Raw genomic sequence first — 23,480 nt, 5'->3', positions numbered from 1 at the left:
ACCCCCTCCGGCCCTTGGCTGCGTCTAGAAATCCTGTCCATAAAAGTTATGAACAGGACCGGTGACAAAGGGCAGCCCTGCCAGAGTCCAACATGCACCGGGAACAGGTCCGACTTAGTGCCGGCAATGCGGACCAGACTCCTGCTCCGCTCGTACAGGGACCGGATGGCCCCTAATAAAGGGCCCCCTATTCCATACTCCTGGAGCACCCCCCACAGGGCATCACGAGGGATACAGTTGAATGCCTTCTCCAGGTCCACAAAACACATGTGGACCGGTTGGGCAAACTCCCATGAACCCTCGAGTACACTGTAGAGGGTATAGAGCTGGTCCAGTATTCCACGGCCAGGACGAAAACCACACTGCTCCTCCTGAAGCCGAGGTTCGACTAAAGGCTGGATTCTCCTCTCCAATACCCTGGCGTAGGCCTTACCAGGGAGGCTGCGGAGTCTGATCCCCCTGTAGTTGGAACACACCCTCCGGTCCCCCTTCTTATAAAGGGGGACCACCACCCCAGTCTGCCAGTCCAGAGGCACTGTCCCCGACAACCACGCAATGTTGAAGAGGCGTGTCAACCAAGACAGCCCCACAAGATCCAGAGATTTGAGGTACTCAGGGCAGATCTCATCCACCGCAGAGCTTTTTAACCACCTCTGTGATTTCAGCCTGGGTGATGAAAGGGTCCAAACCCAAGTCCCCAGCCTCTGTTTCCACCAGGAAATTTGTGATGGCAGGATTGAGGAGATCCTCGAAGTACTCCTTCCACCACCCGATAATGTCCTCAGTCGAGGTCAGCAGCCTCCCACCCCCACTATAAACAGTGTTGGCGGAGCACTGCTTCCCCCTCCTGAGGCGCCGGACGGTTTGCCAGAATTGCTTCGAGGCCAACCGGTAGTCCTTCTCCATGGCCTCACCGAACTCATCCCAGGCCCGAGTTTTTGCCTCTGCCACAGCCCGGGCCGCAGCACGCTTGGCCTCACGGTACCAGTCAGCCGCCTCAGGAGTCCCACAAACCAACCACAGCCGATTGGACTCCTTCTTCAGCTTGACAGCATCCCTTACTGCCGGTGTCCACCACCGGGTTCTGGGATTTCCGCCGCGACAGGCACCGCAGACCTTACAACCGCAGCTACGGGCAGCAGCATCAACAATAGATGCGGAGAACATGGTCCACTCGGACTCTATGTCTCCAACATCCCCTGTAATCTGGTCAAAGGTCTCCCGGAGGTGGGAATTGAATGCATCCCTGGACGAGGGCGGTCCCAGCAGACCCTCACTATGCGCTTGTACCTGCCAAGTCTGTCCGGCTTTCTCCTCCTCCAGCAGATCCAACTCACCACCAGGTGGTGATCAGTGGACAGCTCAGCCCCTCTCTTCACCCGAGTGTCCAAAACATGCGGCCGAATGTCTGATGATACGACAACAAAGTCGATCATTGACCTCCTGCCTAGGGTGTCCTGGTGCCAAGTGCACTGATGGACACCCTTATGTTTGAACATGGTGTTCATTATGGACAATCCGTGACTAGCACAGAAGTCCAATAACAAAACACCACTCGGATTCAGAGCGGGGAGGCCATTCCTCCCGATCACGCCTCTCCAGGTGTCACTGTCATTTCTCACGTTGGCGTTGAAGTCCCCCAGCAGAATAATGGAGTCCCCGGGAGGGACACCAAGAAGGCCGGGTACTCCGCACTACTGCTCGGCCCGTAGGCCGAAACGACAGTCAGAGAGCTATCCCCAACCCGAAGGCGCAGGGATGTGACCCTCTCATCCACTGGGGTAAACCCCAACACAAGACGGCTGAGCTGGGGGGCAACAAGCAAACCCACACCAGCCCGCTGCTTTTCCCCGTGAGCCACTCCAGAGTAGAAGAGAGTCCAACCCCTCTCAAGGAGATGGGTTCCAGAGCCCATGCTGTGCGTGGAGGCGAGCCCGACTATTTCTAGTCGATATCTCTCGACCTCCCGCACAAGCTCAGGCTCCTTCCCCCCCAGCGAGGTGACACGTCCACGTCCCTAGAGCCAGTAGAGCTAGTGCTTTCATTCTTCACAGATTAATTTATTTTCACCAGTAATGTTTCTATTACCATGAAGTAAAAGTCAACTTGGAAAAAAAAGCACTTGAAGCAGATCTTTCACATGAAAAAAAGCCTTACTGCAAATTAAAAACCATTTGCCTTAAGAAAGGAAATTTAAACGTGTTTGGAAATGTTTCAGAGATTCTTGGAATGGAAAAAACTGCTTTTTTCTGCAGTGAAAACTATTAAAATAAGAAATGTTAATACCCTTTTGACTACATATCCATCAACATGACAATAGATTTGTTTCAGGTCATTCAACAGCATGTGTTCCTTAAAGCTTTTCAGTAAAACAATGAAAACCCCTCTGAAGCTGCTGTGTAGCAGCACTACCTCTAGCCTACTCTGCAGTAATCTGCTGCAGATAGAAAGCTCTGGCTTTAACTGCAGGAAAGATTGAGTTTTCGTGTTCAGCCGCCAAAGTGTGAGTGACTTGTTTGTGTGGAGATGGGCCGGCTTTTAGCACCTTCACAAGCTGCTTGTCTGGGTAGGAGAGCTCTAAAGCATGACATGCCTTCAGGTCAGTTTTATTCAGCCATGTGTGATGTTATCCCACCATAACCTTTCAGTTTTCCTTTCTGTTCCCACATGTTCCCGTTTGTCACTACACTTTCCAGCTCTTAAAACAGTTTCCAATCTAGTTATTCTTTGGTGAAGTCTGCTCCCATTCCCTCACCTTTAGTCTTAACAGAAGGGATGTATAAACCTGCTCCATAGGGGGTGAACAAACAGAGGAATTTGTTTTTACTTTAGTAAAGCGATGGATCAATTTGTGTTGAGTGGAGTACTCATGGTAGATGGCGGTCAAAGTGATGCCAGGAGAAACAGGAAGAAGGTTTCATGTGGGACTCCAGCTAACGGCAGCTTAAACCAGGGGGCACCCAAGATAACATTTTGACAACTAAAACAGCTCAAACTCAAAACCTTCCCAGCAGTTCAAGTAGAGATGTTTTTCCAGGTTTCTGGGGTTTTCATCTCGTCCCAATATCTGAACAAAAATAATAATGTTAAAGATCCAGAATGCTTCTACTTACACATGTAGTGTTGTTTTGGCCATGGTGCTATCTATTCATATACTCCTAAAGAGCTGCTAAAATGGAAGGGGTTTGGGGCCCAGTGGGCTTTTCAGAACCTAATAGTGTGAAACATTGCTACACCTAGCAACAGTTATTCAGAAATAGAAGTGACTACATGAATGAGAAAATATTATATTTCCAAATGTAATATTTTACTGAAATCATGAAATCCTGCTTATATTTAGACTGTTTTTATCATTGTTTAGCGATTAGCAGAGTTGGCGAGTAAGAGGGGTGTCTGTGTGGGCTGTATACTGGCGTTAAGGAAAAGCTAGGTTTTAAAAGCTCCGAAACTTGAAGTCATTTCGTTTACATGGCAGAGAACACATGGGAGTGTATGGAGTTTTCTCTGGCTGTATGAAACATAGATGCCACTCCCCCACCTGCTGCTGCACACTACTGGTCAACTGGCTGAAAGAAGGCTAGTACACTTTTCCGTTAATAGAAACACAACCTGAGCGGACGGCCTACCAATTAACAAGCTAATATCAACTTTTTATAATGGAAATTTGACTCTTTAACAGGGGTCTGCCACAGTCCTGCAACCTTTGGATGCATCCCTGCTCCAACACTGAACCAAAAGGTGAAGCGTGTCAGCATGTTGGGAAAGGCCAGATCATTACCCCTTCATTTGATTCAGGTGTGTTGGAAAATGTATAAGGTTAATAAGGTATAACATGGTTTTTTTTTTCAAAATACATTTATAGGCTGCATTTTTCAAATTTTTTTTGCTAGATTCTATCAAAATTAAAATAAAAGTTCAATTATGTTAGCAGCAGAAGGAATAATTGTTGCTTTTTGGTTTTAAACAGCAATTAAATCAAGACATGCATTCCTGTTTTTGCTCTTTTTCTTATACTGTGCTAATTGATAATTATGACATTTTAACTCAAGGTCATCATACTGTTGTAATCTCTTGCCTGTACCTAGTTCCAACCATTAGTCAGAGTCTTCTAACATGACCCCAATATTTCCAAATGCTAAACATTTCATGGCAGACAGAGGATAAACTGCTAAAGAATCAAACTAAACTTTATTAGTTAGCCTTCCTATTGCTACTGGGTAAATAAAACTCATTTAGAGCTGCAATAGTTCACAACCTATTGACAAGAAGATGGATCTAAAATATTTCAAAAAGATTACTTGTTCTTTATCATTTTTAGCCATAGTTATTAAGAGCCATTATGAAGGGTCCAAAGAGCCACAGGTTGCAGACCCCTGCCCTACTGCATCTGTTGCTGCACACTGCCATTCAGGAGTGGCTGACGGTTACCAGCCTTTTTCCAAGTCTGACAATAAAATGCTTGCACAGTTAGTTGCAATATTATAACTATAACAATTTAGATGTTTTAGCAGCAGAAAGAATAATTATTATTAATTATACTGTTAATACCCTGACATTGTAATAATAATAATCCAACATAAATTTTGATGCTCTAATTTGTTTCCATAAAATGTACAGGTCCTTCTCAAAATATTAGCATATTGTGATAAAGTTCATTATTTTCCATAATGTCATGATGAAAATTTAACATTCATATATTTTAGATTCATTGCACACTAACTGAAATATTTCAGGTCTTTCATTGTCTTAATACGGATGATTTTGGCATACAGCTCATGAAAACCCAAAATTCCTATCTCACAAAATTAGCATATTTCACCCGACCAATAAAAGAAAAGTGTTTTTAATACAAAAAACATCAACCTTCAAGTAATCATGTACAGTTATGCACTCAATACTTGGTCGGGAATCCTTTGGCAGAAATGACTGCTTCAATGTGGCGTGGCATGGAGGCAATCAGCATGTGGCACTGCTGAGGTCTTATGGAGGCCCAGGATGCTTCGATAGCGGCCTTTAGCTCATCCAGAGTGTTGGGTCTTGAGTCTCTCAATGTTCTCTTCACAATATCCCACAGATTCTCTATGGGGTTCAGGTCAGGAGAGTTGGCAGGCCAATTGAGCACAGTGATACCATGGTCAGTAAACCATTTACCAGTGGTTTTGGCACTGTGAGCGGTTGCCAGGTCGTGCTGAAAAATGAAATCTTCATCTCCATAAAGCTTTTCAGCAGATGGAAGCATGAAGTGCTCCAAAATCTCCTGAAAGCTAGCTGCATTGACCTTGCCCTTGATAAAACACAGTGGACCAACACCAGCAGCTGACACGGCACCCCAGACCATCACTGACTGTGGGTACTTGACACTGGACTTCTGGCATTTTGGCATTTCCTTCTCCCCAGTCTTCCTCCAGACTCTGGCACCTTGATTTCCGAATGACATGCAGAATTTGCTTTCATCTGAAAAAAGTACTTTGGACCACTGAGCAACAGTCCAGTGCTGCTTCTCTGTAGCCCAGGTCAGGCGCTTCTGCTGCTGTTTCTGGTTCAAAAGTGGCTTGACCTGGGGAATGCGGCACCTGTAGCCCATTTCCTGCACACGCCTGTGCACGGTGGCTCTGGATGTTTCTACTCCAGACTCAGTCCACTGCTTCCGCAGGTCCCCCAAGGTCTGGAATCGGTCCTTCTCCACAATCTTCCTCAGGGTCCGGTCACCTCTTCTCGTTGTGCAGCGTTTTCTGCCACACTTTTTCCTTCCCACAGACTTCCCACTGAGGTGCCTTGATACAGCACTCTGGGAACAGCCTATTTGTTCAGAAATTTCTTTCTGTGTCTTACCCTCTTGCTTGAGGGTGTCAATAGTGGCCTTCTGGACAGCAGTCAGGTCGGCAGTCTTACCCATGATTGGGGTTTTGAGTGATGAACCAGGCTGGGAGTTTTAAAGGCCTCAGGAATCTTTTGCAGGTGTTTAGAGTTAACTCGTTGATTCAGATGATTAGGTTCATAGCTCGTTTAGAGACCCTTTTAATGATATGCTAATTTTGTGAGATAGGAATTTTGGGTTTTCATGAGCTGTATGCCAAAATCATCCGTATTAAGACAATAAAAGACCTGAAATATTTCAGTTAGTGTGCAATGAATCTAAAATATATGAATGTTGAATTTTCATCATGACATTATGGAAAATAATGAACTTTATCACAATATGCTAATATTTTGAGAAGGACCTGTATTACTATAAAAGACGCCTTATGTGCTCTTCCTCTCAGATCTAAAACTCCTCCATAGAAGGTGATGCTGAGTAGAAGAGTGCTCACACTTAAACATCAAGTTATCTAGCATATCTGAACGGTGCATGCTAAATGTCCATAAAAACTATGACATTATCATTGAGGGTTCGTACACGTTTCCAACATTAAACTTCAAGCACTTTCAAGGTAAATTTTCAAACTTCTCCGGCACCAAACTTAGGAGCAGTCTATATCTCTGTGCACCTTCTTTTCATTGAGCTTTATAGCCACAGCACACACAGCGTCCCCTATACGAAGGGAGACTAACAACAATCTAAAATACAGTGAAACTGAATGGATTTTGGCAAGTTATAGTATTAATATGAAATGCAGATATAGGCAGGGGCCCAGAAGACATCAGAGGAACAGCACACATGACAGAACATTGCCTAGCCACAGCAACTGTTTGTGTAATAAAACCATTAGCTAACCACCTTTACTAGCTATTTAAATGTTTTGTTGTTGCACATTTTAAAGTACTGTAGATGACATAAAACCCTAGCTTAACCCACCCTTTAAACAATCAATTTGCATTTACCTGCAAAGTTCAAAGCTAGCTTAAATTTAAGATCCCTCCCACTACTGTGGCTTATGGTTTGAGAGCCCCGACTCTCCCATCGCTAAAAGCTGCAGGTCCTTCGTGCATATGTTGCAGAAAACTAGTTAAAGATTTGGTCCTCATTTCAACCATGTTTTTTTTTCTAATGTTTCCGAGCCAGCGGCCATTAAAAATGGCAACCACCAGGCATGCTGTTTTCTCCCGCTCACCAAGACAAGTCCAACTTGCAAGACACGGTTATGCACAGGTCTGCTTCACAGTTATGCCAGAGGACACCGCCAGTCCAGCAGATGGTCTTTTCATCGGGTCTACTGTCTACTGCACACACACCCGTATTAAGAAAAGGAGCAAACCCACGCTGAGTGGCAGCGAGGCTTTCTGAGATTTTAAAAAAGGCAAAATGATCGCTCTCTATTTTGAGCCTTTAACAAATAAATATCAAATTGAGGTTTTTAATTAAACTTAGAATATCAAGCACTTTTAAGGACTTTATACAGAAATCAAGCATTTTCCAAAGCTTGAAAACATCTTATTAAAATTCAAGCATTTTCACGGACTTCAAGCACCCATACAAACCCTGCATCATTTCTCTATGAAACTATTTTGGGCTTAAATGTTCAGGCTCATATCAGCTGAAAGATGATCGACAGAAACCCAGGGTACAACATCAGCATCTTCTCACCCAAACACCTAACCCTACTTTTAACTGCATTCACAGTGTTTTACTCTGTTTCCTGCCGATACACAGCTGCTGCCTTTACTGACAGTAAAAACATGTAGAAGCAACAACAGCAGCTACGGCAAACAGAGGTGGGAAAAAATGTCATCAGGTTTTTGTAGGAAAAACGGAGAGAAAGTCAACATGCTGCAAGAGCGTTTTTTTATCTCAACAAGATTTACAGCTTAAATGTCTGCTCTACTCTTCAAAATTAACTCACTGAAGGATTTGGACTGTTGAGGCGATATTTTGCGTGGGTACCTGAATCAGAATGCTTTTCCCCCCAGTCTCCTGACAGCGTTTTGGGTTTAGTTGGCAATACGGGCTCAAAATCTGACTTTGGTCGTGTAGAAGGCACCTCTCCATTGTGCCTAGAGGCAAAAGAAAGTGAAAGAAAACAAACATAAAGAGACATTAGAATATGATTCTGCAAAGCTCTCCAAAGGTTGCTTATTTTTTACAATTAGAATAAAAATGTGACCATATTCAATCTATGTGCTGTCACTTGTAAGAGACTTGCATTTTAGGCTTCAATAATACACAACTCATGCATAAACAATGAATAAGCCATGAGGTGTTGCTCTAGAGTCCGTTTAATTGAAAGGTCAACTGGAACTCAGCGTTCCACTCGGAGACATACAATGTTCACTCTATGGAAGGCCAAAATAAATTAAATATAATCATAAAATAAATAATGTAGCATGAAATAAATAAATGTACTATTTATTTATTTAATACATCATTAAATAATTAAATATACCTTTTTGGGTCACGGTGACAGTTTAAATTATTTCATGAAGACACTGCTGCAAGGGAGTTGTGAAATAAATAGAGTGAAATAATTAGGTTCATTTTTTAATTATTTATACAAAAGACATTCAATTATTTAATAATTACGAAGGTATAGCTGTTTAATGGGACATTTAACTATTGAATTGTGCACTTCATAATATAATGGTATGTTGAACTGTTTAATGATGTATTAAATAAATAAATGGTACATTTATTTATTTCATGATATTTATTTTATCCCTTTTGGCCCTCCATATCCAACAGCCTCACAGGGGCCAATAACATGCCGGTCTTTCAATTGTCCATTCAAAAGAATGGAAAAAGATAAAACTGACAAAGAAATTACACACAGTTTGTGTGTCCATGTTGTCAATGAGGGAAAAGCTATCCAGCAGGAGTCACCAGCACATCTCCATACAGGTTCAAACACAAGCTTCCACATTGTTGCTTGTTATGCTTATAGGTTGACCAGTAGTTTTCTTCATCTGCTGTGTATTTGGAACCCCGTTTTGGAAAACCCAACCTTGTTGCTGTTGATGTGTAGAGTTCTTGAAGGCACAAATATGTAGGCTTCATGTTAAAGTCCATGAAAGGACCTAGCCCTGCAGAGGATAGTGAGGGGAGCTTGGTGAAGTGTCCCTACCCCGTGTCTAGGATCTGTTTCAGACCCGCTGCAGGAACAGAGCACGGAACATTGTCAGAGACTCGCTCCAGAAACCACCAGACTGCCACACAGCTGCAATCTTCCAAGACGTTCAAATGATGAACTACTGTTGCGATGATGCACTTTATAAAATTAAACTCACTTTATATGATTGGATCTACTTATTTATCTTTTTCACCTCAATCTGCTGAAGATCCTAGAGAAGCACTGGTCCATTCAGCTGTATGCTATTACATAAACTATGGAATGAAAAGAAACTGATTTGATTGAAAACAACTTTAATCCCAACAGAGCTTTGAATGGATGTTGCACTGATGTGACGGCTTGTCTGGAGTTAGCTAAATGCAACGCAAGAAACCTGAAAGAGGACGGAAAATGAAATAAAGCCTAAAGGCAGATCCAGAAGCAGCATGTTTGACATTACCTGACTTGTTATGAGGATGGGCTCTGTGGCTTCGGGGTAAAGGGACTGAGCTGTATTCACAGACACAAAACTTCTATTTATCTCTGTCACCGTGGTTGCCGCTGGTTGGAAGCAAATTTAAAACCAGCAATGATCTAATTTCACTTATGGCAGAGGCAAATCAAAGAAAGATTGCAGGTAAATAACATTTTACTAGTCATTTTATAGGAAATGAAGGAGAACAGTTCATTTTGCTGTTTGATGTGTGGAATTTTGTCTGTTGTCGAAACAAAATGAAAGAAGAGCAACATGACAGGATAGTTTCAAGCTTTACTTCTAATTTGATCTGAGCAACCTGACTAGCTTCGTAACTCCTGCCTCGTATTTACATTTCATTTGCTGTACTTTTTTTGCAAATCATGAGTGCAATTTAAGACACAAATGAGCATTCTGACGTAATATGACCCTTTCCTCTGTACGTTATCAGAGTGGCCATTAGCAGACACAAAACGAACAGCACTATTTATGTTTTAGAATGTGAAGAATGTGACTGACTCATTTTAACGCAGCCTGAGTTGTGACAGGTCGTGCTCTAAGTCCTGAAGATACATGGCCACAACACCGGATTACCCTTACACCCCCTCAAACCTTTTAAGGTCCACCTCCGCTGAGAACCCAGAGGTGGAACCGCAGTAGAACACTTCAACAGTTGTGCCACATTAGCCCGAGGAGTGAAGAGGCCATCTAAGGCAAACGGCTGAGGGAAACCGAAGCTTTAGAGCTGAGATGTGACACAGGGTTAAGTCCTGCCTACAGATAAGCACGGTGGTGGTAGTGTCATAACCACAGAGGGACAACAAACACTGAGTGCAGGCACCTGTTAATGCAGCCCTGATGCACTCTTTCTCACAAGTGTTCCAACAAAACATGAACCGAGGGTTGGAAGTCAAATATTAACGGGATAAATGGTGACAGAGAGCCAGACAAGACCAGAGCGTTTTATACAAACTGTAGATCTGTTGGGTGCCAACGAATCTGAGGTTGGTATCTGATTTGAAGCATCCCAGTTGTAGCTACTGGTCAAACCTCAACTGGTTACAGATTATTTATTCCTCAACTCATTATTTCTAGAGCTTTAGTTTATGGAATGACCATTTTAATTTAATGCTGCTTATTAACCCACAGATAAGATGCTGTTTTTTTTTTTTAAAGAAATGCGGACTGTGTTTGATTACCAGTAACTCAAAATTTGAAACTGCTCAAACCTGAACAGGATAATCCACTGAACAGAGATACATTATTAAAACCGTTTCTGAACAGTTAAAGTCTTGCTTTGGCAGGTCGATGAAATATCAACAAGGTGGGCCTAATTTGTCCTGTGGCAGGTGGCTCTTTTTCATGCCCACTAAAGTAGGGAACCAAAGAACCAAAAGTTGGAATCATATAAAATGCGGAAGGAATGAAATGAGCAGCATCAGCCAAAGTCTAGTTCTCTGTGTTGAAGCAGCCTGAAAGAACAACCAACCCGTCTCCATAGGAACTTTACTTTTATACAGCTTCCTATTTCTCTGAGCTGCTTCTGACTTCTTTTTAAAAAACCCTTCAGACATACTGCAAATAGCTGACTCTTCTTTAATTTGTTATATCTTCCACACCGAAGTCTTGTTATTAGAATGAAGTGTTAAACCAAATGACAGACATTTTGGTTCCTCACTATCTGACATTAAATCAGACTGAACTGTTCCTGTTTTAGCCCAGATAGGATTACCAACATTATATCCATTTGCTAAATACCAAAATAACGAGAGGGATTTCTTCAGAGAATGTTTTGTTATTTTTGTCAAAAACAGAAGTTTACATTTTCAGTCATAGCAATGGGACAAAATTCCAGCAAACTTTGTGAAAAGCATGTGGAAGGAAAACAAAAGGTTTGTCCCCAGTTTATGAGACAATTCTGCCAAATACTAAGAAAAGTATGTAAACCCTGTATTTGAGGAGGGTTAAAAAATTCTCTAAATGAACTATCTTATTATTCTGAAATTTACCAATTAAATAATGTTAGTCCTAACTGACCTACAACAGAAAAAAGGTTAGTCTGATTTAAAGTCAGACGGTGTAACGGTGAATGTAAACCTTTGGCTTCACCTGTATGATGGGATGTGATCAGAGTTCCCGGTCAGGCTGGTGAAGTCGAGAATCATCCAGTTCTGATCAAAAGAACATTTTTCTCTCAATGCATCAAAATTAATGAATTTCTCAACTGCTGCAGAAACAAGTGCAGCAAATGTCCTTTCATCATCCTTTAGTTTCAGTAAAGACAACCTTTGAGATACAGTCTCTTTGTAATCCATGTATTTGGATGTGTGTGCCTTTAATATTCCTAAAACAGGTTTCCTTTCATCATGATATACAATAAGCTGATACTGATGGAGAACCAGTGACCATAAAATGAAATGTTTAAATAAACCTAAAAGGGTTAGATTAGCTGAAGCTTTACCTTCCATTTCCCAGATTGGCATATGGACGAACCCATTATACAGGTCCTTCTCAAAATATTAGCATATTGTGATAAAGTTCATTATTTTCCATAATGTCATGATGAAAATTTAACATTCATATATTTTAGATTCATTTTACACTAACTGAAATATTTCAGGTCTTTTATTGTCTTAATACGGATGATTGTGGCATACAGCTCATGAAAACCCAAAATTCCTATCTGACAAAATTAGCATATTTCATCTGACCAATAAAAGAAAAGTGTTTTTAATACAAAAAACGTCAACCTTCAAATAATCATGTACAGTTATGCACTCAATACTTGGTCGGGAATCCTTTGGCAGAAATGACTGCTTCAATGCGGCGTGGCATGGAGGCAATCAGCCTGTGGCACTGCTGAGGTCTTATGGAGGCCCAGGATGCTTCGATAGCGGCCTTTAGCTCATCCAGAGTGTTGGGTCTTGAGTCTCTCAACATTCTCTTCACAATATCCCACAGATTCTCTATGGGGTTCAGGTCAGGAGAGTTGGCAGGCCAATTGAGCACAGTGATATCATGGTCAGTAAACCATTTACCAGTGGTTTTGGCACTGTGAGCAGGTGCCAGGTCGTGCTGAAAAATGAAATCTTCATCTCCATAAAACTTTTCAGCAGATGGAAGCATGAAGTGCTCCAAAATCTCCTGATAGCTAGCTGCATTGACCCTGCCCTTGATAAAACACAGTGGACCAACACCAGCAGCTGACACGGCACCCCAGACCATCACTGACTGTGGGTACTTGACACTGAACTTCTGGCATTTTGGCATTTCCTTCTCCCCAGTCTTCCTCCAGACTCTGGCACCTTGATTTCCGAATGACATGCAGAATTTGCTTTCATCTGAAAAAAGTACTTTGGACCACTGAGCAACAGTCCAGTGCAGCTTCTCTGTAGCCCAGGACTGGGGAATGCGGCACCTGTAGCCCATTTCCTGCACACGCCTGTGCACGGTGGCTCTGGATGTTTCTACTCCAGACTCAGTCCACTGCTTCCGCAGGTCCCACAAGGTCTGGAATCGGCCCTTCTCCACAATCTTCCTCAGGGTCCGGTCACCTCTTCTCGTTGTGCAGCGTTTTCTGCCACACTTTTTCCTTCCCACAGACTTCCCACTGAGGTGCCTTGATACAGCACTCTGGGAACAGCCTATTCGTTCAGAAATGTCTTTCTGTGTCTTACCCTCTTGCTTGAGGGTGTCAATAGTGGCCTTCTGGACAGCAGTCAGGTCGGCAGTCTTACCCATGATTGGGGTTTTGAGTGATGAACCAGGCTGGGAGTTTTAAAGGCCTCAGGAATCTTTTGCAGGTGTTTAGAGTTAACTTGTTGATTCAGATGATTAGGTTCATAGCTCGTTTAGAGACCCTTTTAATGATATGCTAATTTTGTGAGATAGGAATTTTGGGTTTTCATGAGCTGTATGCCAAAATGATCTGTATTAAGACAATAAAAGACCTGAAATATTTCAGTTAGTGTGCAATGAATCTAAAATATATGAATGTTAAATTTTCATCATGACATTATGGAAAATAATGAACTTTATCACAATATGCTAATATTTTGAGAAGGACCTGTATTACAGGAGCCCGTTAACATATTGCAGCTCAGCCTCAAAGAGGTCGGTCAGGGAGTTTCAGATAAAACAGCATAACGAGGATATTGTACGTACTTGAGATTTAATGAGGGAGCAATGGGCTTCTCTGGTTTCTTGGGTGGAAGCGGGACCGGCTTCTTGTGTGGGTTCGGTGCAGGAGGTTTAAGAGGTTTGGGTTCTGGAGTGGGCTTGTCAGCTGAAACATAGAAACAGTGGAGATGACAGCAAGGAAAGAAGACATTAGATCAGTGGTTAGCTAAACAAACTGTTTTTCTGTCCAGCCTCCAATTTTACAGTCTCACACAGAAAATAAACAGAGCATAGTGAGAAGATGCTTGATGACCAGGACAAATGGATGGATAATAATGTGGTCTGCTGGTGCTTATCCAAAGCTCAACTTTTGTTGAACATTTTATGTCGAAATAAAAACCTGAATCTTTTGCTTAAAACTGATGTTTCCTTTCTCAAGTTGGAAACACTAAAAAAAAAAACGTAGGACACCTACATTCTGTGACCCATGAGAACATTTCAAACATAATCAGAAAGGCAGGTACCACCAGTGACTCTCTGAAATCTAATAAAGGTGACCACAGAAACCATGGGATGCTGCACAAAGGAGGAGTTGGCAGCAGTTTTATTTCCAATGACACAGCTGTTAATCTGCTTCACATCCAACTTAAACAAGCCTTGTGGGATTCAGAGAAAGGATTTCTGATTCTCCAGACGAGCTCAGAGAAGGTCAGGACAGACACGTATAAGGACTGAGCAGAGTCCTTACCAAGCCAGATAGACTAAACAGAGGCTGCACTGAAGGCTGAAAGATAAAGATGCATTAAAAGGATGTTGCAGCTGCTAAACTCACAGTGAGAACATGAATAAGTTCAAAGACTGCAGGAAGAAAAAGAGGCAGAGGAGAAAACTGTGAGATGATGCATCTGCACTTTGTGACTCATCAAGAAGAGATGTTAGAGGATCAAGGGCAGCAATGTCGAAGCCCTGCAGGAGCTGCAGTAAGGAGGTGAAACCCAAATTACAATTTATCTAGCTGTAGATTTCATTATCATAGTTTTTTCTTAGAGAACAGACATCTCCAAAATGCGGAGAAAGAAATTACATTTTATTAAGATGTTTCTAACAAAAGTCCCAACCTAAGAATAATAATTAAGCTTACCTTACCTACTCATCCAAATGCTAAACTAAACTTTATGACAGACAGTAAAATCCAGCTGCTATTATTTATTTACACACACACACACACACACACACACACACACTAAACAATTAAAAAGCTATCTTACATATGGGTTTTGTTGTTGTGTTAGCAAACTAAAAATACACCTGGCGCAGAACAGAGGTACATTCAGGTTTGTTTGATGATGTGAAACATTTAAATGTGACATACATGCAAGAACAGAGGAAATCTAAGTTCAGCACATGTCCCCGGTTGTGCTGAACTGTGACTTGTGAACTGTTACACTTACAAACAAGCATCAAAACATTTCTGGGGTTTTTGTTTTGTTTTGTTTTTTTATAACTTGCATCTAACAGGAGCACGCAAAGTAAAAAACAAAACAACATTGAGAACCAGAAATGGATCCTTGGGGGACTCCACACGTGGTGACAGCTGAAAATTAGAGAAATCAGCTAAGCATGACAGCAGATTTCCTGCATGTGCCAACTGAATAAAATCTAATCTGATTAGATGTAGCGCTTTAACAGCTCAACACTGCAGTGAATGTATCCCAGGGGTCTAAATTATTAGCAATACAGTAGCAGAATCAACATAGTTGAATAATAGGATATATAGAATGTGTCTGACAAAATCAGACTTACCATTTAAAGAGCTGGACGAGAATCATCCAAAAAACAAGCAAACATTAAAAACAAAACTTATGCTTAAAGTGAACAAAAACCTCAAAGAATTAAGAGGAGGTGAGGGGTCTTTGACAAGGCCAAAGATCTGGCACCTGATACCAACAATCTTAAAACAACCATTTAACTGTCATGAGTAGCATGAGCGCTGAATTAAGAGTGAACAAGAAGGCTAAAATGGTGTTAATAGTGCTAAAGAAAACCTGATGTTTGTCACCATTATTAGACGTCTAATAAACACCTTATTTTTGCTACTTTCTAGTAGTTAGAGCTTAGCCTGTAATATCAAAAAGGGTGATAGGAGGGTTGATGTCTTCAGATGTATTAATGAAATATTTTATTGCCAATAAATGTACAACAACTAAAATTCCTTTAAATTGCTGTTAATATTGACGCTCAGTGTCACACATGGTGGCGACAGTGCTGCTGAGGTTTGTTCTCACAGTCAGAAAATCAAAGGTTAAAGATTTAAACAAGAGCAGAGCAAATCAATTCAGTTGGTCCATAACAGGATAAACTCCTCCCCGAGGTAAAATGATATCTGCAACAACTGTGCAATACAGATAACCTGATGAAAAAACAAAAAAGGACCCTAGGATCATCAGTTCTACCTTTCTAGAAGGTGAAGACTAAAACCAGCTAACTGCATCAGTACGGAAGAAAGGTCCTACCGTTCCACCCTGCTACTTTCCTGGGCTTTAAAGTCTCTGTTAATGAGCTTCCAGAGAGAGTTGAAATGAGCCTCTTTTTCTGGCTGTATGAGTGGGGTGTAGTACGCGTGTTGCAAGTGGGGCAACACCACAAACATGGTGTTGCCCCACTTGCAACACGCTGCAGGTTAGCTGGATTAAATGGCAAAGCTGTTTTATAAGCTAAGAGTGGCATGTCTGTTACGCAGCTGCCTGGAGGCTAGCTATCCGAGCACAGAGCCCAACCGATTAATCAGCTAATACCAGCTTCTTAAACCCTATGGGACTATCAAGCAAAAATACAAAAAGGGAAAATATTCTGTGCAATAAGTACTTAAACATTCTGGGTGTTTGGTGTCTATTTGAGCTTAAGTCTTTGTGTCAAATAATGAACCCTAAATATTATATTATTGTAACTGGAACAGTTATTCAGTTTTCTGTTTTATTTTAAAGCAATTCGATCATGCTATACATGTTTAAATTTGTATGTAAAAACCATAGCATTTTTACTGTAATAATACCAAAGCTTTTTAAAGATTCAAATATTGTAACATAAATGAGAAAAAATAAGTTATCTCAATAACTTCAGTTATAGTAACTGACTCCATTTAGGCAATGTAAAGATACATTTTTCAAAATAAAATAATGTTTTTAACTATGGCATGTGACTTCAGCCCAGTTCTTTACATTGGGGTTATCTGACTTCAGCTCCTTCTTTTAGAATACTATAAAACATGTTATGGACAGCAGGTTTTAGCAAACGTCTGCTTACAAGCCAAACTAATACACACTTTTCCATGGTGAAAAAGCTATAGCAAAGAGAAAGATCACCCCCATGTTTTCAATAAGACCGTTAAAGTTGAGAGGTCTGCAACAGGAACGGATAGAAACAGATCACAAACACGAAGGCCACAGCTGAATGCACATAAAACCAAGGTTTTTTTACTGCCTGCAGAGCTGGATTTGGACAAAAATGTCAGTTGTGGTATAACAGAGATGGAAAGATGAGAGGAGACAGGGAGGACTGGGTGTCCAGCTGTACCTCTGTCCTCTGGCCTGATGATAAGAGGCTTCTTCTCCGCGTTGGGCAGCTCTGGCTTGGAAGCTGAAAAACGAAACATTGTCCAGAAAGTCACCTGGGCGTCCGACCCGACTCATTCAACACTTGACAGACAGTGACAGGTAACACATTACCACATTAGAAACCATTGACAAACCACCCACAAAAAACAAGAAACATGCAAACAGCTCCAGTTATAGCTCTGACAGTGGGGGGAGCCTCCAATCAGCGGCTTTGTCTGAGAGACGAACATTTAAAGAACAGGAAGTGTGCACTGCAACATAATGCAGTATAGGAAAACCCAAAAAACACACAAAAGACTGACTGCCATCTACAATTTGCATATTGACATACAAAAATATTATATGCTGTGTTTTTTGTAGCAGATCCCGGCTCTGGAAGTTAGGATCTTGTTCAATGGTGATGGCAAAATGTAATTATGAGGTTATCATGACAAAAATCCTTAACCAGATAAATAAGTCTGTGATCTGAGAGGTGGCTCAGCCTTAGCGCCCCATTACATCAGACTAAGAGCAGGAGATTAAAAATTGGCCAGAAAGTGGATGGTTGCAGCAGAGTCTTGGAGAGTGACACTTCCCCAACAGTTATTTGCATGCACAAAACTTCTGTGGCAATATGGTGGCTCAATGTTCATCTGGGTCCTGGGTGCTAAGCGGTGGTAGCAGCGGTGGTTGCCAATTTATGACTACTGGCCTGAACCTCCCAGTGTGGACTGGTCATCAGAGAATGAGTTCATCATGCTGTTCACAAGGCTGGCCGCACACCAAGATGCTGATTGTAACAGAGGTTCCACATGTGAAGAAGCACACATCTCCAAATTGCACAAAGGAGGGTTTATCAAAGGGAGGTTGTGAGGTCTTCAGGTTTTAGTTAAAATTCAAATGCTAAATCCACACTGTCAAAGAGAAGCTGTGAAACTGTGTTTAGCTAGGAGGGAGGGAGGGGAGGAGGAGCTGCAATTCAACTCCTAAAAATAAACTCAGACTTCAGAGTGTTTGTGTCTTCAGCTCACACTAATCAGTGAACCACCCAGATTGTGTATGCATAACTGTTTTGACTATACTTGCAGAGATATGTGCATAGAGCGCTGCGCAAGGTTTAAACTACTGAGAAAGATTGCATACTCAATGGTGTGCAGAATCAGCCTTCGCTTCCTAATATGATGAGGAAATCATCCATGGTGTTTCCTTTCTACAGCAAAGGCTGAAACTGATGGTGGGGGGTGCAGAGACCTCTCATAAAAATAGGGAAAATATGTAGATTGTGAGGTCACATCATGGTGAACACCAGTGGCAGTTACATTGTGGAAAGTTAGCTGAGAAAGTACCATCTGGTGAGTACCAAGAACACAGCACTGTTATGACTGTGTTCATGATGGAAGACGGGATTTTCGTTTCTACCACAATGCAGTTCATTTGAATGTCAGTGGAGATCCTGTCTAAATCCAGTGTGACAGGGGCCTTGGTGAAGAGCTCAGGTCCTGGAGGGAAAGCTTGGAGTAGAACATCTGCTCATTCGTGCTAAAATAGGCCAGTAAATGCTGTTTTCTGGTGCCGCCCGGTTGGACTGCTTTTGAAATTTCCCTGAATGGGGCTGGCTCAAAGTGGACCCAAAATATGCCGGTGGAATGACAAAACTGGGAACATCTGAAGAAACCCCAGGAGGAACAGGAAATGTCACTAGATAAAGACATGTCTGAAAAGCCCTGTGTACATTTTTTTTTTTACCACTGTGCACAGACCTGGACACGTAAAAGACGACAGCCAGTAGGGGGTTCATACCAAACACACAAACAAGACCCTTTAGCGCACACACTGATTTGAGAAATAAAACAGAGCACGCAAAATGTTCTTTACCTGGTGTCTTTGTTGGCGGAGGTGGTTTCCTTGGTTTCTAACAGAAAGAAAAAAGGAGGCAGAAAATGTGTCAGCATTACAAACCAAACGTTGACTTTAAGACTGATAGCAACTCAAAAACAGACCGTCTATCGATCAACTTAGTACAAAAAGAGGCACTGTCCATCTTTTCTTGACAAAAGAAAAAGTTAATTGATTATATTGTTTTTAGTATTTAAAACTATCCTAAAAACATGATGACATCTGCTTTTAAAGAGTCTGGGGACGCTGGAGGAAACTGAGAGACCTCAGTAAAAGAAAATAAAGCTGAAGCAGAACTGGACGCTGCAATGACGCAAAATATACCAGTAAACCCAGCGAATGTCCTGGGCCGACTCTGACATACATCTGCAAGAAACACTTCAAACATCTCACAGTAGCTTCGAGCTATGATGAGGATGCAAAGACTACACTTTGTCTAAAATGTAGTGACTGTAAAGAGCGACACACAGAGAGATTGAACACTGAATCACTGCTCTGTATAACATAGAAGTATTTAACCCTGACACAGTTGTCTGTTTAAGTATGAATCTTAAGTATAAAGTATCCGGTTTGGTCATACTTTTACATTTTTTTTAAGATTTGTTTTGTGGCACTAAGAGCCATTATTTTCTAATAGGCAGACAGGAAATGGGGTGAAGAGAGAGAAGAAGACGAGCAGCACAGGTCGCCGTAGCCGGACTCAAACCAGGGGACAGCTGGGTTAAGGGTCAAAGCCTCTCTATACATGGGCCGTGCACTCTACTGCTGCGCCAGCGTTGCCACCATGCTTGGACATTTTGAATGTAACTGCTTCTGGACCTGTATTGTTGGATGAACCACTGCATGAAAGCACATTCCAATTTCTCTTAAGTCAGAAAAAAAAGATTTTCATCACAATAATAGAAATCGTACATGACTCAGCCACTAATACATTTATTGTAATTGAAAAACTTTTCTTAGTGAACACAATACTGCAATTGGATAAAAATGCCATTAATTGTGAGTGATAATTACATAGCCTCTAATTATTATTTTTTAATTGGATGCCACCACTAATATAAACTTAACAGTGAGATATAAACAACTGTTCCTCCAGCACAGTTGCTGTCCAGGACAGCATGCTTCTAGAGGCTATTCCTATTTTTACACCCTTGTGTTACGTCTACATCCCAAAGTCTTAGAGAACTGAATTCCACGGTGCATTATTATGGATGTTTATAGTTTAGATAGAAACGCCTTTATCTCTGCACATGACATCTGTTAGATAGAGAGGCAGATTAGAGACAGCCAATAGCAAAAACCCTTTACTGTGTCCACCTTGTTCTCTATCCTGCTGCCTAGCAGCTAAAGGAAAGGGGGCACGCACAAACTGAGTGTCAGACTTGCTGGCAGGCAGGACTAATTCTTCAACCTTGGATCCAGAGTTGACTATGATCTGAAGTTTGAGTACCTGCCGATCAGAGAACAATCAAAGTTTGGTATGATCTGTTTTGATAAAGAAAAAAGAGAATTAATGGCATGTCTTTCAACCTGCCAGTCTGGGTGGTGGGAGCCTTCCTTACAGTTGTACATCTTTTCCACATGAAAATCACTCATAGTTAGCTAAAAGTTAAAAATATAAATATAATATATATGTAACCAATAAATGTCAGGATGCCCTGACATTTGGTATCAGCCAGAATCCTAAGCAAGGTGTTTTGATCGGTGTTGTTTGACAAAACGTAACTCCTAATAAACCGCATGTAGGTCTACTGTCTGTGATTATACAACATGTGTGACCGTGCATTGCACAGCTTATTATTAACTTTTTTAATGCATCACTTTGTTGATCTACAGAATCTGGGCTTCCCCCCTTTACAATGATGTTCACAGTTAAGGAGAGATTCCATTGGCTGCTCGAGCTTCCAGTTCAAATAATTTGGTATTTCTTGGCAGCAGAGCTGCACAGAGAACCGCTAAAGCACAAGTTGGTAAACCTTATGAAGCAGCTCATTTTCTACAAGTTTTGTCTGTAACCAATAACTGGAATCTCACTGAAGCCGAATTGTCGACCAGACGCAACACAACTGAAAGTAAACATGCTTAGCCTAGAGCCTGGCATCATACCTTTGTGAGCAGGAGCAAGATATGGGTTTACTAAAGGTTCTGGTTGCATGTGTCAAGACAGTTATATCTACAAATAATAAAGTTTTGATGAATGTTGTTAGAACATCTTAGTAGTTTATGTAACTGATTTAACACATTTTGGAGGAGCACATTGAGGCTGTCCTGCAGAAACTGTAGTTGGGACAAAATATCTGTGGCCTTTGGGAGAAACAAACAGGACATTCTGCAGGTTCATGGTCATAGTTGGTCAGGGAGTAAGTTTAATACTGATAAAATGTTAAGCCTTATTTTACTCCATTATAAAGTCCCTGCATCAGCAAGCAGATGCATGACATTGATTTCATTAACTATGACTTAGATCAACAACATCCTGATTGGGACGTCCTGGATGACAAGTTAATATTTGTTCAATAATAATCAAACAGCTATAATTTACAGCTTTTTGACAGACACTGAGTTCAACCAGAAGGGATATCATCAAGTCAAAGCTTTTAAAAAGAAATCCGATATTCTCCACCAGGACAGCAATGATCAGAGAATCTCTTGGATATTAAAGATGCTTTCTTGACTGGATCAAAGTCAAATTTAGAAAAATCCAGTTTAAAAATGAAAGCTAACAGTACATGTTTTGCTAGTAAAAACAGTCACAAATAGATAAAAAAAAAAACCACATCAATAGCTGGTATGAGTTTTGAGAAATGAGCCCTGTAGCAGTTTGAAACTAAATATTTAGCTTTTCTGGATTAAAAACTAACCCATAATGCAAACACTATTCTTTTCCCTAGAGGTCAGCCAGAGATCACAGAAAGCGTGTGATCAGCATGTTTCTCTTACCTCCTCCGTCTCTGGCTTTGGCAGCAATTTCACAGATCCTCTTGATGGTGCTGCCTGAAACAGGAACACAAGAACATAGACTAAAGTTCCTGTGATATGAAGGGGGTAGGACATCGCTTAGCTATTTCAAGGGGGCAGAGAGACACAGTGAAGCGTACTTCCTCTGTGTGCTGAGACGGTATCTTGATCTGAGGGCTCCAATATTAGCTCCTCCATTGACCTTTTCTGTCCAGTCAGAACTTCATCTTGATCTACTTCCCAATCATCAGGGGGCTTTCTAGATAACATGGGAATGCTTTTAGGGAAATCAAACAGGATTGTCCATATTGGGAAATCTCTCATAATAATCAGATGATGAAAGGTACTATATTCCAAGGATATATGTTACATCCATAAATGACAGCAATGTGATTCCAGTTGGTTAAAACTGGAAAGTTATTCAAAAGAAAAGCAGCAGATTCTAACCCTAGACATTCATTTTCCCTGTGGAGGGCTCAGGTGTGACAGATGAAAGATTTACTTAACTAGACCTGTGACTGCTGCAGCAATGCAGATGTCACAGAGCTATAAATGAACCCCCAGCTAAAGCATTTACCTATTTTACACAGGTGCAGCTTATTGCTGCTGTTAATTTCATAATGTGTTTTAACCGATCCAACAGGATGTGGAGGCACAAGAATGAATGACACTGATGGAATCATTCGTGTTCAAACAGAAGGACAACATCTCACCTCCTTTTCTGCATCCATAGCAACTGTAACAAAATTGTTAGGAAAGACCCCGTCTTTGCCTCCAACCTCCCCTCTCCACCACCCAGGTTCACCAGTATCCTGTAAGAGAAGGCGTGGAACGTGTTGCCACTGAATGTGCCTTCATTTTCTCCAAAATGAAAAATAAAATTCATCTCTCATTTCTCTGGAAATCCACTAGATGGCAGCAGCCCACAAACACACTGCGCCCTCTCTCTGACTGTGTTTCCATCCAAACAAGATTCATGCAACAAAAATAACCTGAAGTGAAAAAGAAGAGAGTGGAATGACATCATGTCTGTATTTAATGCATTCAAGTTCCAGGTCAGGAAACTGTTTTTTGAGCGAGGAAGCTATAATAGATTTATTCAGTAAACTCAATGTGCTATGGATCTTCTGCAACTCATCATGTATGGTGCGTTCCATTTAACCTGAGAGGTCAGAATTTCCAGGTTCCTAAACCAAGTCCCCATTCACACCAGTGTCAGTCAACTTGGATTTTAAACTATTCCAAACTTTCAGTTTAGAGGACGTTGGAATGCAGGCTTTGAATTCGTTTGTCCAGCACATCCCATGACGCTTCAACTCGTTCTCTTCAAACCTGTCCTGCTTTGTGTCGCGGCACATTGTCCTGCTGAAAGAGGCCCTTATCAGCAGGAAACACAGATTCCACTTAAGGGTGTACAAATTCTGCAACAAGGCTTAGGAAGGTGATACACCCAAGTGA

General features: G+C 41.5%; 1 protein-coding gene across 4 annotated transcripts in view; it reads right to left on the bottom strand.

Moving 5' to 3' along the window:
• LOC124882193 (CD2-associated protein) overlaps positions 1-23,480 on the bottom strand; it is a 75,929-nt gene that overhangs the window by 17,248 nt on the left and 35,201 nt on the right. For 3 of the 4 annotated variants that reach the window (XM_047388432.1, XM_047388436.1, XM_047388434.1), the window contains 6 exons: positions 22,736-22,834; positions 22,005-22,058; positions 19,044-19,080; positions 17,149-17,211; positions 13,621-13,741; positions 7,823-7,932 (listed from right to left, as the gene is read on the bottom strand). In XM_047388432.1, the coding sequence (XP_047244388.1) occupies positions 7,823-7,932; positions 13,621-13,741; positions 17,149-17,211; positions 19,044-19,080; positions 22,005-22,058; positions 22,736-22,834 (484 nt within the window). The remainder of the gene's footprint in view (positions 1-7,822; positions 7,933-13,620; positions 13,742-17,148; positions 17,212-19,043; positions 19,081-22,004; positions 22,059-22,735; positions 22,835-23,480) is intronic. The other variant, XM_047388433.1, reaches the window with a different exon arrangement.

The sequence above is a fragment of the Girardinichthys multiradiatus genome, chromosome 15 (assembly GCF_021462225.1).
Source record: "Girardinichthys multiradiatus isolate DD_20200921_A chromosome 15, DD_fGirMul_XY1, whole genome shotgun sequence".
Taxonomy (NCBI): domain Eukaryota; kingdom Metazoa; phylum Chordata; class Actinopteri; order Cyprinodontiformes; family Goodeidae; genus Girardinichthys; species Girardinichthys multiradiatus.
The sequence above is the reverse complement of the archived record's forward strand: the minus strand, read 5'-3'. Positions and strand labels throughout refer to the sequence as shown.